The sequence below is a fragment of the Phocoena phocoena genome, chromosome 3 (genome assembly GCF_963924675.1).
Source record: "Phocoena phocoena chromosome 3, mPhoPho1.1, whole genome shotgun sequence".
In the NCBI taxonomy this organism is placed as follows: Eukaryota; Metazoa; Chordata; class Mammalia; order Artiodactyla; family Phocoenidae; genus Phocoena; species Phocoena phocoena.
The window spans coordinates 43,627,157-43,644,870 of NC_089221.1; the positions used below are offsets into that span (position 1 = coordinate 43,627,157).

At 42.6% G+C, this 17,714-nt stretch overlaps 1 protein-coding gene across 2 annotated transcripts in view; it reads right to left on the reverse strand.

Moving 5' to 3' along the window:
• The window catches only part of ANKRD55 (ankyrin repeat domain 55), a 100,957-nt gene that overhangs the window by 46,947 nt on the left and 36,296 nt on the right, over positions 1–17,714 (reverse strand). For both annotated transcript variants that reach the window (XM_065874730.1, XM_065874729.1), the window contains exons 3-5: positions 16,240–16,370; positions 12,389–12,498; positions 3,036–3,096 (exon numbers count right to left, since the gene is read on the reverse strand). In XM_065874730.1, coding sequence (XP_065730802.1) covers positions 3,036–3,096; positions 12,389–12,498; positions 16,240–16,370 — 302 coding nt within the window. The remainder of the gene's footprint in view (positions 1–3,035; positions 3,097–12,388; positions 12,499–16,239; positions 16,371–17,714) is intronic.

Below are 17,714 nucleotides of genomic sequence, written 5' to 3' on the forward strand. Positions count from 1 at the left end.
TGAATCATGAAGCCATTAAAAGGAACGAGCCAGATTTATATGCATCAACATATCCAAGAGACTCTGAGACATACTCTTGAGTGAAAATCAAAGTTGCAGAACAACATATAACATGAGATATCTTTCATGTTATACTCCATAGTGCCTATGTGTCTCTATATATATACACACATAGTGTAAAAAGACAAAAGACTGGGAAAGAGACACATCAAATAGCAATTGGGGGCTAAGGTGGTGGGGTGGAAGTGATCATGGACTTCTAGTATTACTTGTAATATTTAAAAATTTAAAGAAGCAAATGTGTTCATGTATTGCTTATACAAGTAAAAACTAACAACACAAAAAATGTTTTAAGTCACTGAGCTCAGATTCGGACAGCCTCTAGAGTGATATTCATCTCTCTGATATAAGGTGGCAGATATGGTTTTTTTATGTAAGCAGTTAGAGGATGGCTTCAGAAACAAATTTTTTCCTTCCTCTCTCCCTCTCTCCATTCTTTAGTTTCAGTTAACAACCTAATATGTCTCTTAATGAAGTTAGATTTCTATTAATTGATCATTTAACCTTTAACCATTACTGTAATAAGCTTGGGAGTCCTTCAGTTATTGGAAAATAATTTTATTCACACTATGTAGGGGTTGTGTCTTGCTCTTTCCTCTTGTCGTTAGGAAACCATAATGTTCTGCCAGGAATCGCTTACCTTTTCCCTGATTTCTTTTGCCTTTGCTGTTTTTTGCTTCCTGTTATTTAGCAGCTGTAGAGTGTGTGTGTGCTTTAACTGTTACCCCCTCATATATGATGGAGACTACATTGTGCTTGGAAGTCACTGGAAAAGTGATTGTGGGAGGGGCGGGGTTCAGTAAGCGACTGCTTATTCAGAACACTAGAAGCCAAATGCAGGAACTCCTCCAAGGTAACAAATGACAAAGCCTGGGCCGTGTTCTTTCCATTTCAGAACTGTCCTTTGTCCAATGGCAAAGAGCAAATTAGCCCTTGCAAATTTATGTGGATTGGCTCACACCAGCAATATATATGTTAATGAAACACACAGGGAAGACTTAGTAGTTGGCTTCAGATGGACTTCAAACATGCTGTGACATGGTGTGAAGAGGAAGCTGCGACATTAGGGGGAAGTGTCCTTTTTGAAGCTCCTGCTCAAAAATGCCAACAGGTCAGAATGCTGGTGTAAGAGCAGGAGGAATGTTCTATGAGAGGTTGCTTTGCATGAGAAGGAGCTAGAGACTTTTCCAATATTTACCACATATTATCTGAGAAGTGTTAAAATTACCACCATTAGAAAGATTTTTGTCTACATTCATTGTCTCCACCAGCCAAGGGCCTCCCAGGGTGGGAAAAAATAGGGAACTGTCACTTTGCTAGGGGATGTTCAGCTCCACTGAGGAGGGGACAGAGTTGGATGTCTGTAAGAAGAATTTAGCTTTAGGGTGTGAATAACTGAATTTGCCCCCTTTCTAATAAGCCCCAGTTAGTGGAGGGAGTGAAGGTAGGAGTTGGAGGTGGAAGAAGTGGTTGGCAAGTTGCCCAAAATCTAGAAGTTCTTGATCAGCTGACATAAACTGCAAGCCCCCAAGCTCCCTGATTTCACACCATGGGCAGAGTGATCAGAGTGTACTTGCTGGTTCTCTGGTTCTCATTTTTAAAGCAGAAGTTTAAAACAGTGCAATATTCTCTCATCTGAGGTTTTGCTTTAAACCACTGAAGACATGGGTGGGTGAAAGCAGCATGTACCCACTGAGTCAGGGAGGTGCCCAACCTCAGACCCAGGCTGTGATGTAGGGGCTTTTTGGTGTGGTCATCACTGCCAAGCCCGTTGGAAGGAGGCCTTTGTTCAGAAGGCTCAAGAAAGATGGGGAGCCCAGCCCAAGAGAAATATGGGGTAGGGGGCCCGCCCCTGTTAGAGGGCTTCCTCCCATCCTGTTGTCTATGGCCAGGTCGTCTTGAAAACAGTGTTACTTGGCATCTGGAGGCATATGCACTTTCAGTGCTATCAGACTTTCTTAAAGTTATCAGACATTCTTAGTGCAGTCAAACCAAGCTTCCTTTAAAAAAAAATCCCTTTAAAAATCAGGTATTTAAATCAGTTTTAAGAAACTATTAAAGAAATCAGGCTGGCTAATAAAAATCAGACCTGGTTTTTAGAAGAGTTAAGTAGATAAAAGACCCTCAACTGCTTTGGGGCAGCTCTGCCTGGTCTGACCCCCCCTCCCTCAGGAACTTAGTTGGGAGTGCCGTGCTGTCTTGTTGGAAGCCTTGTACAGGATTGCCTTGCAACGTAAAGCAAACAGCAGTTGTGATCGTTGGCATTAATAATGTGGCTTCTGGGCTTCCCTGGTGGCGCAGTGGCTGAGAATCTGCCTGCTAATGCAGGGGACACGGGTTCGAGCCCTGGTCTGGGAGGATCCCACATGCCACGGAGCAACTGGGCCTGTGAGCCACAACTACTGAGCCTGCGTGTCTGGAGCCTGTGCTCCGCAACAAGAGAGGCCGTGATAGTGAGAGGCCCGCGCACGGCGATGAAGAGTGGCCCCCACTTGCCACAACTAGAGAAAGCCCTTGCACAGAAACTAAGACCCAACACAGCAAAAATAAATTAAAAAAATAATAATAATGTGGCTTCTGGAGCAGGGAGCCTAGAATTATAATCTATCTGTCATCTTTCACTCAAAGAGAGAGTGTCGGCAGCCATCGAAGTTTCTGGTACTTGAGAAGACAGGAAAGAGCAATATTTATTTCTCAATGTCCAAAGGGAAATTATAAAATTTCAGTGGTATGATAAATGCTTAAATACTTAATGCAATAAATCCTTCCCTATTAAAAGCTACCCACACCCACAGAGGGATAAATTTCTTCCTGAATTAACAGCGGAGACACAGCCTTCCCTCTCAGGGTAGGAACACAGAACTGCTCCACCCCCTCCTTGCACCTTTAAGAGAGGAAGCACTGTGGTTCAGAAAGGCCCTTATTCCCACCCTAACATGCACAATGCCAACTGTTCCTTGAGAGGGCAGGCTCACCTCACTGTCCTGCTGATTAATCTCGTTGAGGCTTGACTGTTGTAGCAGGACTGTTAGGAGCCTGTAAGAAAAACAGGAGAAGTGGCTTAAAAGAGCAGAGTCTGAATGCAAACATGACATTAGAAATACAGTCTGCTGAAGGCCTCCAAATGACCATATGCCCTTTGCATTTACTAGGGGAAAGATCCACGGAAAAAAAGCCAGTGTGATGGATAAGAAGGCAGGTAGGAGGAAGACCTCTATCTCTTCTCCCACCTCCTCTCTGTCTTAGTGCTTCTGGAGCAGCCAAAGAGAACGGAGAAAGCGAATCCTCACACTTATTACTCACCAGAACGGTATCCCTTTGCATTCACTCTAAGAAGCAAAGTCCTCCAGTGCTTATTTTTTATTCATTTTCCATAAATTTATAGAGTGCTTTCAAATTGCTTCACCACCAGGTACACGTGTCATGCCTTCTAAATGTACTGGAGGCAGTCAGCATTTACAACTTCCGCTTATTCTTTCTAAAACGCACAAATACCTAAGCATGCAATGGCAGTTCAGTGTGAAACAACTGCCAATGATTCTCAAGTTCAAGTTCTTATCCCACTTGGGCCCAATACTTGGTTGACTGAGGTCAGTACTCCATATGTGGGAGAGAAGCAGTTGAGTATAGTGGTTAGGAGCCCAGACTCTGGAGCCAGACTACCTGGGTTCACATCCCAGTCCTGTCACTGACCAGCTCTGTGACCACAGGCAAGTAACTTCACTTCTCTGTGCCTATGCATCCTCATCTATAAAATGGGGGTAATAAAAAGTGCCTACCTTATAGATCAGTGTGAGGATTAAATGAGTTAATATGCATACAGCATTTAAAGCATGCCTAGAACACAGTAAGTGTTATTTCTAGAATACTTAACCCTAGAAGTTTTAACCCTGGCTCCATCTCAGAATTCCCTGGGGAGATTTTTTTTACCTGGGCTGTATATTCAAGGTTTCTGATGCAGGAGGTCTGGAGAGCAGCACAGCTTCTACCGTTTAAATAAGCTGTTCAGAAAATTCTGGTAAACAATCAGATTTGGAAACCACTGAGAAAGGTGATGAGTGAATAAATCAATGGATACTCATTGTTATAGAAGGAATTGTGTCCCTCTCAAATCTATATGTTGAAGCTCTAACCCCCCAACGCCTTAGAATGTGACTATATTTGGAGATAGAGCCTTTAAAGAGGTAAATAAGTTAAAATGAAAGATTACAGCGGGCCTTAATCCCATTTGACTGGTGTTCTCATAAAAAGAGGAGATTAGGACACACAGAGTGACACCAGAGGCACACGCTTACAGTGGAAAGACCATGTGAAGAGGCAGCAAGAGGATGGCAATCTGCAAGCCAAGGAGAGAGTCTCAGAGGAAACCAACCCTGCTGGCACCTTGATGTTGGCCTTCCAGCAGCAGCCTTCAGAACTGTGAAAAAATAAATTTCTGCTGTTTAAGCCATCCAGCCTGTGGTATTTTGTTACAGTCACCCCAGCAAACTAATATACTCACCAAGATGATAAAGGATTGTCTATGGGCAGACAATGAAAAAATTCGGCAACTATTTTGGAACAATTATTTGAAAAATAAGATGGCTTAGCCTCCTCCTGAATCAGATTTTCACTGTCTCTCAGCTGAGATGACATCTAAAGTCCTAAGTAGCAAATTGCTTAATATTAATCAGAGGGATTGATCATACTGTGTTATAAAGAGAACTTAAATGGGGGCGGACTTCTTCAGTGGGGGGCATATAACCAAGAAGCCTAGGTTTTAAATCTAGTCTTATCACTGTTTTTTGGGGAGCCAGGATACTGCTGTGATTTAATTCTGGCCTCACCACTGCATGACCTCGCTGAGCTTCTGTATCCTCACTTCGCTAACAAGGATAATAACAGCGGTGGTGGTGGTGAGGGTTAAATAACATAACAGGTGTAAAACTCCTAGTATACAGATTTTAAAGGAACAGTGTCTATGACTGTAAACAGCACATCTCTTTATCCTTTCTGAATTCTAGAATTTCTCCGTCAGGTGGGAAGATGCTACAAAAATAACTGTATTTTGGTTAATGCTATTTTTTATATTTTCCCTTATAGCTGCTTTATGCGGGGGAGGGTAACGGGTGACTATCTTTCTTCTTTCTTTCTTTCCTTCTCTCTCTCTCTCCTCTCCTTTCTCCTCTCCTCCCCTACCCTGCCCTCTACTCTTCTCTTCCCTTCCCTTTCCTTTCTCTCTCTTTCTCTCTCTCTCTTTCCCCTCTCTCTCATTAATGGCCATTGTCTAATCTCTCGGGCACATGTGGTCCAAAGTGCTGGGGGAGGGAGAGTGAGAGTTAGCAGAGGTCAGTGGTGGTCCAATCTGGTTATCCTCGGCTAACCCTGAGCAGACTGAGATCAGCTGTAGTCGGACAGGATCTTCTGGGGCTCCTCCAGAGCAGCGTGATCACATTCGGGGAAGTTGGCTCTAACCAGATGAGAATGGGGGTGGGGAGATCAAGACCTCTTCTCACATCCTGGGTGAGCCTCCAAGGGTCACAGGGTGAGCCCTGTGCTGGATAGTCCTCTGTTTGTCTCTCAGATCCAGTCTCTGCCCTGCAATGTCCTACTCTGAGGCTGACCTCCAATAATTCATCATCCAGGTCCCTTGCCCTCTGACCTCCCACTGGGTTTGGTCAGTGGGAGAACCAGCAGGAGGAAGGAAAGAAGCCACTTTCCTTTCTGACAATGATTTTTTTCCTCTACTAAAGGCCTTGGCTCCTGCCAGGTGGCCCCTCTCCTACACTACAACTACCGCCCAGCTCTCAGCAGGTTTCCAGTAACAGCTTCCTTCCTCACCTCTTGTGGCCTAGGGGAGGAACATTTTCCTGCTTTTGGAGGGGCGTGGGGGTGGCAGACTGTCATCATCTCTTGCCAGTTAATTTCAAATAGTCTTTCATTAAACTTTCTTAGTCATCTCGTTTACTATTTCATGTCTTCCCTGTCACGATCCTGAGTGATATATGCCAATCTATACTGCTTGCCTCCATTTGACTCCTAAGTCACCGAGACTGATCGATCTTTAAAGCTGGTACAAATTTACAGATGAGTATTCTCTCTCTTTCTCTCATTTTATGAGAGCAAATGACCTGATGCACTACACTGCTTGCCAAGGCCATCACACATTGCCCTGGTTGTCCAGCCTGGGCTAGAAACCAGGTGTCTGCTTTCCAGCCTTGTGCTTCTATCCTGTTCCGTGGTTCAGAGGTAATCTGCAAGATACTTGTCCCACATCTGTCTTAATTAACAGCGGACTTGCAGACCTCTTAGTTTTGTTTTCTCGGAGCTCCTGTTTTGTGCTAAGGTGATCCAGGAGTATTTCTCCCATGACCCCCCAGCCCAATTTCCTATTAGCACCAGCTAAAACTCTGCTCTCAGATCTCCAGGCCACAGCATAAGGCTCACCTCATCCCAGCTGCCAGGACAGCAGGCACAGGTCCCCAGCAGGAGCTTTCCCAGACAGGCAGAGTGGTCAGTGATAAGAGCACGGAGGCTAGAGCCAGACTGCCTCTATTAGAAGCCCTGCTCCCTCACCAATCAGCCAGACCTTGGACAAGGTATAAAACTCTCAGTGCCTACATTTTCTTATCTGTAAAATAAACATAACAACCCTACTTCTTAAAGATTTGTTGTAACTTTAAATAGGTCAAAGCATATAAAGAACTTAACATGGACTTCACATACTATAATAAATTCTATATAATGATTAATTTCTTAAAAGGCTCCTACCCTTTATATTCTGGGGTCCCGTGATTGCCATTAGGTGATTGGTAGGCCAGAGAGAGCTCAGCTAGATGTATCCAGGAAAGCGGGGAGGGTTGTCTCCTTGAGCTTCTCTGTTTTGCTGGCCCCTTGGGCTCACAGTCCTGGAGGGGGCTCAGCCCAGGGATGGCTGGGAAAAAGAGTCCCCAAGCCAGTCATCTGCTCTCCTGTCCCTGAAGCTGCCTGAAACATCCACTGCAGGTTAGAATGCATCACCTGGAAACTAGAGAATAGGACCCCAAAGAAATGATTTCCCTCCTCCCTCTGGCTGTAGTCAAGAGCAATGAAAAGAGGCAGAGCTGCTGGCACTCTGGCAGGAAAAAAAAAAAAAAAATCTGCTGGTAACCATGGAGACCATAAAAAAGACTTTCAGAGAGCCCTGTGGCTGCTTTCAGAGGAAATCGCTGCTCGCCTTGCAACTCTAGCATGCGCAGTGTTGTACAAACACAACTGCGTGCTCTTTGGAGCTCTGTCTTAATGATCATGCCCCCTCTTTCACATGGACGCCCTCTGAATGTCCCAGCCAAGGAAGCAAGAAAAGCAATAGGGAGCTGAAAGGGAGAAAACTCGGACCTGCTGAGAAGCAGAGCATTCAAAGCAGGAAGGGGACTCGTGAGATGAAACCTGTGCTCCTTTGCTTTTGTACATCCAGCTTGCCTTCGTGTTCTTAATTATAGGTCCTTTATCCTGGTAGCAGCTTAGATTTCCCACAGAGATGTAGCTTAGCTAAGGCTGTATATTGCCACTGGTTGGTTTGCTAGTGAGTTGTTTCCATCAGAGAACCAAAATTTCTCTGGAGGCAAAGGGCTAATTGAAGTGTCCCCTTGGCTTGTTTATAAGCAGCTTCAGTTTGAGACTTCACTCTAAATAGTCTCCAGCAAGCACCGAGTGGAAGGAGTGTGCTGTTTGGAAATATAGGAGTTAGTGGATTTTAAAAGGAGTATGAATACCTGAGTACAAGGCCACAAAGTGGCTGGTACATATGCTTATGATTAGAGGAAAAATATAGATGCATGTACACTGAATGGTTGAGTCTAATGTTCATTGGGTTCTAAAATCTTGCAATGTTCTACAATGTCCCAAGGTTAATACAGATGGGAGAGCTGTTCATACCCTGATGACCTTCGCAGTAAATGTATGCTCATGTCAGTGGGTGCAGGACTGTGTGGGCATGCACCTGTGTGTGCAGATATATTTTTTGTGGACCTGTGTGTGCTAAGGTGAAGAAGGCCAGGGTGAGAGCTTGTGGGTGGCCGTAGCAGGGTTTCATTCTTTAGTGCTGATCTACGGTACTTTATTTCTATCTTCCATCATCATCATCATCGATATCATCACCCTCATCATCACCACTCACACTTACTGAACATGGACAATTGACAGTGTTCAGTGCTTTCCACATATTTTCTCATTTACTTTTGCCTACTTACCTATGAGGTAAGTACTGTATTATTCCTACTTTCTAGAAAAGAAAGCTAGCTGAACCTTGACATGTTAACTTGCCCAAGATAATGTGGTCTGTAAGATACGGAGCCAGATTCATACTCAGTCAGTCTGACTCCTGAGCTGGCACTCCTGGCCACCCTTTACCTCAATCCCAAAACAGGAATTTAGGTGGTTTTCAGATACATATAGTAAAACAAGATCACAAGCGAAAACACTAGGCAAAGAGAAAATGAGGGCAGGATAAAGAACACATAATTATGGTCCTATGTGCATGCCAGAGGTGAGACACAAATTAGGCTTTGAGTTTTCTAAATATGCAAAGAGAGAAACATGACCATAAGTCACAGTGTCCACATAGTAAAAATAAAAAATAATTTATCAGGAGAAGCACAGGAATTCCTCCTTTAGTAGCAATTTTTCTTGTGGTTTTTCAGAGAAGATTTTTTTGGACACTGTAACAAAAAAAAAATTTCCTGACAATCAGACAATAAGGAGTTTTGTATGGCTGTTTCTTATAAGGCCTCTCAGTGTAGACTGAGGGCTTAATGATAAAATGTGGCCATTAAAGTAAATTCAACAAGTCCACAGCGGTGGACTCCAGGAGCACAGCAGACCCATTGGGCAGGTTACTTATCTTCACACATGCAGTATGCAATTAGTTTTCTTCTTGATGCCTTAGTTTTCTCATCTATAAAATGGGGATAGAAATATTACCTATCACATAGAGGTGTGGTAAAGATTAGATGAGATAGTACGTGGAAAGCACTAAGAACATGATAAACAATGAGTGCTATTTGTCATCGTCATCCTTTTTGTAACTACAGACCTATATGCTTTAATGGTCGGACAAGCTGGCCTAAAGTTGTATTCACTTAGGAAAATTAAATAGTCAAACAGGTATGCATGGCCTAATGGAAGGTCATTCCCTTCTGCGTTATGATTTTAGGATTAGAAAGTGCCCATAAGACAGACCAAGAACATTTTTTCTCAGAAAACGATTCTGAGTTCATGCAGACACACAAACAAATGGGCAACTGAAGTCCAACTTCTCTGGTGCGGTTAGTTTCGGCTTGAAGGATTTAATGCAGATGTTATCAAACTCTGCCACGGCCATAAAATTTCTCAGTAAAACAATGATAAAATATCTAATTTTAAGCAATGTAATTCCATAAGGAATTCTTTCAGTCAAGCTAGTTTTGAAATGTTCTCTAGGTAACAAAGCCAGTTGATTTGCTATATGGGTTGTGTCAAACTAAAGGTTGGCACTTGCCATCTATCCCTACAAGGATGAAATCACAAGCTGCTGAGACTGCTGACCTTCAACACCCCCTGAAAGGAGTTCAGGGTAGATCAGGAATGAGGCACTCTGTGCTCTGGGAAAAACTGGCAGGACTGGCCTTCAGATATTTTCAGGAGAAGATTTTATGAGCCCAATTCTTGCATCTCCTCATATCTAGAAAAGCACTAAAATCTTTCATGGTGACGTCTGCTCCTCGTGACCAGCAGCAACCTTCTGCAAAACTGTGTGCTGGACTGCATGTACTCCCCCTTCACTAAAATCACATATATACTGACCTTCCCCCCTACCCCTTTGCAGCAGTTGCTCAGAGCTATCTGAAATGCTCTCTCCTCGGCTATAAGTCCTCATTTTGCCCCAAATAAAACTTAACTCACAACTCTCACGTTGTGCTTTTTTTTTTTTTTTTTTCAGTCGACAGTTGTTAAGGTTTAACCCAATTCATTTTTGGAGAACATTTAACAGGTATGATAATTTTGGTTTTGGAATATTTAATCTTAACCTTTGGGTTTTAATAGTTACAGCAGCTAGCATTACCATAAGAAAAGCAGATTTTATCTTCCAGAATCAGCTAACTGTCCATTTAGGACAATAAAACTATATCATCAGCACACAGAGGATGTTTATTTTTCTGGCTTCAGCTCTTCCTAAGGTGGTGACTGGGTCATTTGGGACAATTTCATGAGAAGGGGAAGCCACAGCTCTGTGTTATCTCAGTTATAGTGATGTAATGTAAATCCTAGAGAGTCTAGGGGCACTGCTGGGCATAATAAGAAATAGTCTAATAAGTCCACAAAAGAGGAAGTACATTTAGTTTTTAATATATTATTGTAGTGATTTCAAATGATGAACCAAATCTATTGACCAAATTGATCCTTAGTGTGATTCTGACTGCCAAGGCTTAGTTCACCCCTCAGGTGCAATGGTTTAATGGCAGAGCCAGGTTTTCACCAAAATTCTTGTCCCCCTTTCTTGGATTGGAATCATCACCAGAAGGTGGATTCTTGGTCAGGGACTATATTCCCCACCGCTCTTTATGGCCAAATGACTCATCCTTATTAATGGAATGTGAGCAGAAGTGAACTGTGCCATTCACAGGCTGAGATTTTAAAGAAATAAGTAAGGCTTATCTAAGCTCCTCTTACCCTATCTGCAGGCCAAACAAAAAGGATTCTGTGATGCTAGGAGATGATGAAGCCACAAGCTTGCATCCCTGAATTACCTGTGGAGGGGAGGCTCCCTGCCCCCATCCAGGAAACATACATTGGACTAAACTTTTATTATGTTAAAATGCTGAAGCTTTGGGTTTTATTTGTTACAACAGCTATGATTACCATAACTAAAGCAGGTGTTCATTTTCCAGAATCAGGTAGATTTTGAAATGACTACTCTGAGTGAGGCAGGCAAAAATCATCTAAGTGGAGTAAATTGGAGCAGAAGAGTCTTAAAAGGTACATTTAAAATGTATTTTCTAAAGATTACTCTTGGGAAGACAGTATGATTTTGTGACTAAATATTTCGTGGGTTGTCTAGAAAACTCACTCTTTTTTCATCAAAAGGTAGTCATCTTTTTATGATGTCTACTGATTGTTAGCTCTGGGATTGCTGTTTCTTCTCTAAACTTCCTTGTTTTGTTGGGCTTTGAGTAAATCCTAGTTTTCTATTATTCCTGGATATGATCCAATGATAATAAGAGGCAAGGCTTGGTTGGGAATAGTCCTGGAATTTCCCAAGTCCTTTAACTTTAGTGTAAACAGACTGAAATGAAGAAATCCTATTACCTCTCAACCTGGAAGGGGCCTTGGTCTCCTCAACCCCCGCATGGCTTCAGTTTACTTCTGAACACAGGGTCTGAAGGAGGCAGCAGAATGCACCCACCGTGCTGCTGGCCTGCAGCCTAGCTCTGGGGAGTGTGAAGTTCCTGTCTGAGGCCTGCTCTGTCAGCAGAGGTTCAGGAAGTGCCTGGAACGGAACCTTGCTGATTCCACAGTGGGAAGTGTGCTGTCATCAAGCTGCCAGGAGGGGCTTTCGAAAGACTGGGGACCCAGGCCACTTGGATACAGAGGCCTGGGGTAGCTACAACTGGTCTGGGCAAAGCTTTTTCCTTTGTTGCTCAATCGTCTTACAAAAAGGTGACCTCAATCATCCAACTATTTGAGGGCTTTCTTTGCATGGTCTCCAGCAGCACACACTTCTGGTTTTCCTTCTCACCCACTGGTCCCCCTGTCTCAGTCTCCTTTGCTGGGTCTTTGCCTCCTTCCAGCCCATAAATGTTGGCATGACTCTGGGTTCATACATTAACCTTCCCTTACCCTGTTTGGTTTCCATCACAACACTCGTCACTATTTGAAATTATCCTATTTATTTGTTTACTAGTGTGCCACTTAACTCCTGCACTAGAACGTAAGCTCTGTGAGGTCAGAGACACTGGCTTGCCCACTGGGGAACTCTAGGGCCTAGAGCGGTGGTTGGTCCATAATAAGCAATCAATAAATAGTTATTGAGTTAATAATTGCCTGATTAATTGAATGAATGAATATAAGAAATTCAGATGATGACAAACAGCATTTCTTCTTAAATCAGAGACTAGGAGAAAAGGGTTTTATCGAAGTAAAATTGGGATTGAGACTAGAGTTGAGATTGTTCCAGGATATTTTGATTCACTGAGATGGGGTCCTGTCTGCTGCAAATACCAAAAAAATGGATGGATTTTGTTTTTATTTGCCACATGGATTGGATTAGGTGACCTTCTAATCCAAGTTGGGTGCCTCCCAACTTGAGCGTCGTGTGAACCTGGCTACGTACCTCACATCGGGCTCAGCGGTGGCAGCGTGCAGTGGCAGACGGCCATTTTTATCAGGGATATTGTGCTTGGCACCATTTCTTAGTAGACTCACACAGCCTTCCAGCCAACCCTGGAAAAGCAAGAGCATCGTTATATAACACAATCTCGCATAACATAGTAACAGAGTCCAACAAACTTTCTCCAGTTTTCTTTCCCTTTCTTCTTTGGTTTGGCTAAAAACATGTTCTACTGGACCTAAAGTGGTTGGTTAAGGACCATAACTCCCATTTGGACAACAGAGGGCTGAAGGTCTTGAGGTGTGGATTCCTGAGTCTTCTGAGACCTTTACCCTGTAAGATGCAGACTGAGTCCTAGACTCTTCTGCGTCTGCCTCCCCATTTCTAGGGCCACTTGCTGGCATTCCACTTTTATACCCAGTTCCTAGAGCCAAATGTGGCAATGTGATGGGGGTGATTAATCAGCTCTAGACCCTCATTCTATGGGCTTAGCTCCAAATCATGCTCGTCAATGGTCTGACCTGGATGTCATTGTCCAATTCCAAAACTGGGCTCCTATGTCATTCTTGAGTCACAGCCTCCACTCGATGCCTCAATTCATCTATATCTGATAAATGGTCCTTCGTCCTCTTTTCCAAGTTCTTTTTCTAGTAATCACAAAGATAATATCTTGCTTATTCTAGTCAGTCCCCTTCCTGATGCCTGGAATTCTAAACTAAGCCCTACTCCAATGGCTGGGACCCTGCCACCCTGTTGACTGATCTCTCTGCTGCTGAATATGGGGCTATCACCAGCACCCTCTAAGGGCTCCCCATTGTTGTGTTTTATCCCCCTATGAATTCCCCAAGAAACTTCCTTTGAACTCCCTGTTGTCTACTAATTCACCAGATTGAGACCTGATATTGCCACATCTGATGCTTGTCCGTCCTTGATTAGCACTTACAGCTGGGTCATTTCTCCACTGTCTCTCCTATTTCAAAGGGAAAATATAACCACAGGCTAGTCCTCCCTTTCTGTTTGTTAATACTTTAAGTAACTGACCCAACCCTGCTGATAACTGAGTTTGGCTCACATGCCAAGGAGAACACCTCCTACATTCATCCAGAATCATTTGGGTTACTCACCTAATTAAAAGTAAACTTATAAGTAAATGAAGTATATAAGTATACTTATATGAAGTATATGAGTATAATAATAACTATGAGTAACTGAAATTATTATTATGAAGAATAATATAATAAAACTCTATTTTTTCCTGCCTTCTTCCATTCCTGTATAGTTAAGCCTCAAGATTACCCAGTAACAAGAGAAAGATTACTGAAGATTTTCCCATGCAGTACTGGAAGCAATAAAAATGTTACTAAATGCATGGAGGAGAAAAAAAGATAATCATCAGAAAAGACCTTTCGGTTCTGAAAAGTCTGCAAAGAAAATCTTTCTACAAAAGCACATTAAAATTCATAGGGTCTAAAATTGAATATGGCTTTGTAGAACTGACCAATAATATCTGTCTTAAGTAGAAGCAAATAATTTTCATAGTTTACTAATGTATTAAATCTGGTTTTAGTTCCTAATGCCCATCATCAAGTTTTCTGATTAAAAGGGAAAAATATGGCCAGGAGACCCAAAAGAAAGGCATGCTGGACAAATTTCAGAGTTGCCAAATTTTTGGGTGGCCAAAGTTTTAGAGTTTTTGAAAAACAAATCTTCTGATGCAGAAGGGTTTGAAACATTTTTATCATTTTGCAACATTTCCTGGAACTATGGGTGTATGTGGTTTTCTTTCTTTTCTTCAGAAAAGAAATCAGAAAAGCATTGACTTCATCTGAAACCCATGGTCACTATTCAGAACCAACAAATATGTTTTGGACCTACTATGTTCTGGGTGATTCTGCATGTGGTTCTCCTTCAACAGTGATAAACTTAGGGTATTATTTTTACTACATTTTACAAATGAGGAAAGAGGCATAAGGAGGTGAAGAAATTTGCCAAGGATCACACAGCTATGGTAAGTTTATTTGTATACTGAGCTTGAAGCTGTGACTGAGACAGTTTCTGAGTGCTCCCTTTGCCTAGTTCCTCTTTAATACTTGAATACAAACATTGCCAGAGGGATTGGTGGGCTTCACTGTGTAATCACTAAGATACCACCTACTCTCACCTTCCCAGGGATCCTCAGGAGAGCCAGTGAGGGGCCCTGCTTTGGGCTGCCAGACAGAGGTGGGGTCAACAGTAAGAGGGTAATGCCCATGCTGTCATGCCGGCGTACTTCCCTATGCAGCTCCTTAGAATGTGTTCCTAGAAAGAGTTGTATGCAACAGTGGCACCTCGCTAGGCTCACTGTTCACTGTGATCTAGAGGAGAACTTCTTCCCAGTCCCTTAAGTGCTACCTAGCCCAAGAAATTTGAAATTTTGAATTTTAGAATTTTGAAAGAAGTGTAGCTTGGTTTCACTCTGTTCTGTATGCTAGCGGCAGTTAAATTTAGAAACCATCTCTATTCCCTTCCTCCATCCCCTGATCCAAATTTTCTCTTTTCCTCATCTCAGACACCAAAAATCCCTACAGCAAGAGCAGTTATTAGGGCAGGTGCCAGAAGGGAGGAGGACTGCAAAGGCCATCATAAGTCTGTCTGAGACACTGGACTTCACCTAGTACTCACAGATCAGTGTGTTTCAAACTTGAATGGGCATAAAAATTGTTGGGGAGAAATGTTTAACGTGCAGGTACTTCTCTCTCCACCCATAACCCCTGTCCTGCTCCCAGAGTGTCTGACTCAGGAGGTCTAGGGTGTAATCCAGGAACCCACATTTGAAACAAGCACCCCAACACTTTGAAAAATTCTTCCCAGTTTCATGTGTGAGTCCTAGAGAAAGAGGGCATGCAAATAAGAAATGAAAGAGTAGTGTCTAAAGAAAATCTCTGTGAGGACTGGGCAACACTTTATTGCAAGCAGGAAGGTGTGGTGTTTGGGGAAGGGAAGTGTTCTACTTGTCCAGGGCAGCTTCAGGACACCGTGGGTGAATCCACCACTGTCAATGGGCAGCAACAGCAAATGCAAGAAGCTGCATCGGCAGCAACAGTGGTTATGATGAAGATTTGCAGGAGCCACGTTGGAGAGGAGGGAGAATGATGACCTTCGTGTGGCAACAAGGAGGACTTGTTTGACTTGGACTCAAGACAGCCCTGGAGTCTCCCGAAAGGATTACAGGGAAGATTTGAGAGGATAGAGGTTTGAAGATTTTCAGTAAGGCTTTACCAAGCTTGTGCTAATATTGGGAAATGCCAGACTGAAATCTCGTGTTGAGGACTGGCTCTGTGTAATTTTTAAGTTAGGCACTGATTGTGGGTTGAATCCTATGCTTGGTGTTGTCCTTAAGAGACTGGTATTTCTCCCCTACTCCCTACCCACCACTCTTCCCAGTTCTCATTGTTCTCTACTTTGCTCATCCTTCAGCTTCCACTCAACTAATCCTACCCCAAAGAGGTTAACTGCAGCTTCAAGTGTTACCACCCACTGAGGGTATTAACAGAGGGCATTCTTAGGAGTACCAAGTGTGCTGAGAAATGCCCCAAGGGAAATTCTGATGCAATTAAGATGGAAAAGAATATTTCTCTCATGGCAATATCACCTCTAACTTAGAGGATTGTTAGGAAGATCCAAAATGACTTCAATCCATGAAACCAACTCTAAGTCATTATATAAATGTTGGACATTATTAAAGCAAAACTTTTAAGTTCTATTTCTGTTGGCCAGCTGCACAAATCTAAGAACACTCTTCTGCAAGTGGGGCCCCATAACAACACATTTAGTCCACCCCACTCTTTGACAGCCACCACAGACACAGTTGGTACCAGATAGGTTGCCAGGCATAGACTTGTGCGGCCATAAGCATCCTGCATGTTAATATTGGCTCCCATCTTCAACAGCAGCTTCACTGTGTCCACTTGACGTCCAGAAACCGCATGCATTAAGGGTGTACATCCTAGAATGAGACATTTCAACAGCTTTAAGAATGTTTGACTTGTGACTTCAGACTATACTACAAAGCTACAGTAATCAAGACAGCATGGTACTGGCACAAAAACAGAAATAGAGATCAATGGAACAGGATAGAAAGTCCAGAGATAAACCCACACACATATGGTCACCTTATCTTTGATAAAAGAGGCAAGAATATACAATGGAGAAAAGACAGCCTCTTCAATAAGTGATGCTGGGAAAACTGGACAGCTACATGTAAAAGAATGAAATTAGGACACTTCCTAACACCATACACAAAAATAAACTCAAAATGGATTAAAGACCTAAATGTAAGGCCAGGCACTATCAAACTCTTAGAGGAAAACACAGGAAGAACACTCTTTGACATAAATCACAGCAAGATCCTTTTTGACCCAACTCCTAGAGTAATGGAAATAAAAACAAAAATAAACAAATGGGACCTAATGAAACTTAAAAGCTTTTGCACAGCAAAGGAAAGCATAAACAAGATGAAAAGACAACCCTCAGAATGGGAGAAAATATTTGTAAACAAAGCAACTGACAAAAGATTTATCTCCAAAATACACAAGCAGCTCATGCAGCTCAATATCAAAAAAACAAACCCAATCCAAAAATAGGTAGAAGACCTAAATAGACATTTCTCCAAAGAAGATATACAGATTGCCAACAAACACATAAAAGGATGCTCAACATCACTAATCATTAGAGAAATGCAAATCAAAACTACAATGAGGTATCACCTCATACCAGTCAGAATGGCTGTCATCAAAAAATTTACAAACAATAACTGCTGGAGAGGGTGTGGAGAGAAGGGAACCCTTTTGCACTGTTGGTGGGAATGTAAATTGATACAGCCACTATGGAGAACAGCATGGAGGTTCTTAAAAAACTAAAAATAGAACTACCATATGACCCAGCAATCCCACTACTGGGCATATACCCTGAGAAAACTATAATTCAAAAAGAGTCATGTACCACAATGTTCACTGCAGCTCTATTTACAATAGCCAGGTCATGGAAGCAATAAGTGTCCATCGACAGTTGAATGGATAAAGAAGATGTGGCACATATATACAATGGAATATTACTCAGCCATGAAAAGAAATGAAATTGAGTTATTTGTAGTGAGGTGGATGGACCTAGAGTCTGTCATACAGAGTGAAGTAAGTCAGAAAGAGAAAAACAAATACCATATGCTAACACATATATATGGAAACTAAAAAAAAGGGTCTGATGAACCTAGGGCCAGGACAGGAATAAAGACACAGACGTAGAGAATGGACTTGAGGACATGGGGAGGGGGAAGCGTAAGCTGGGACGAAGT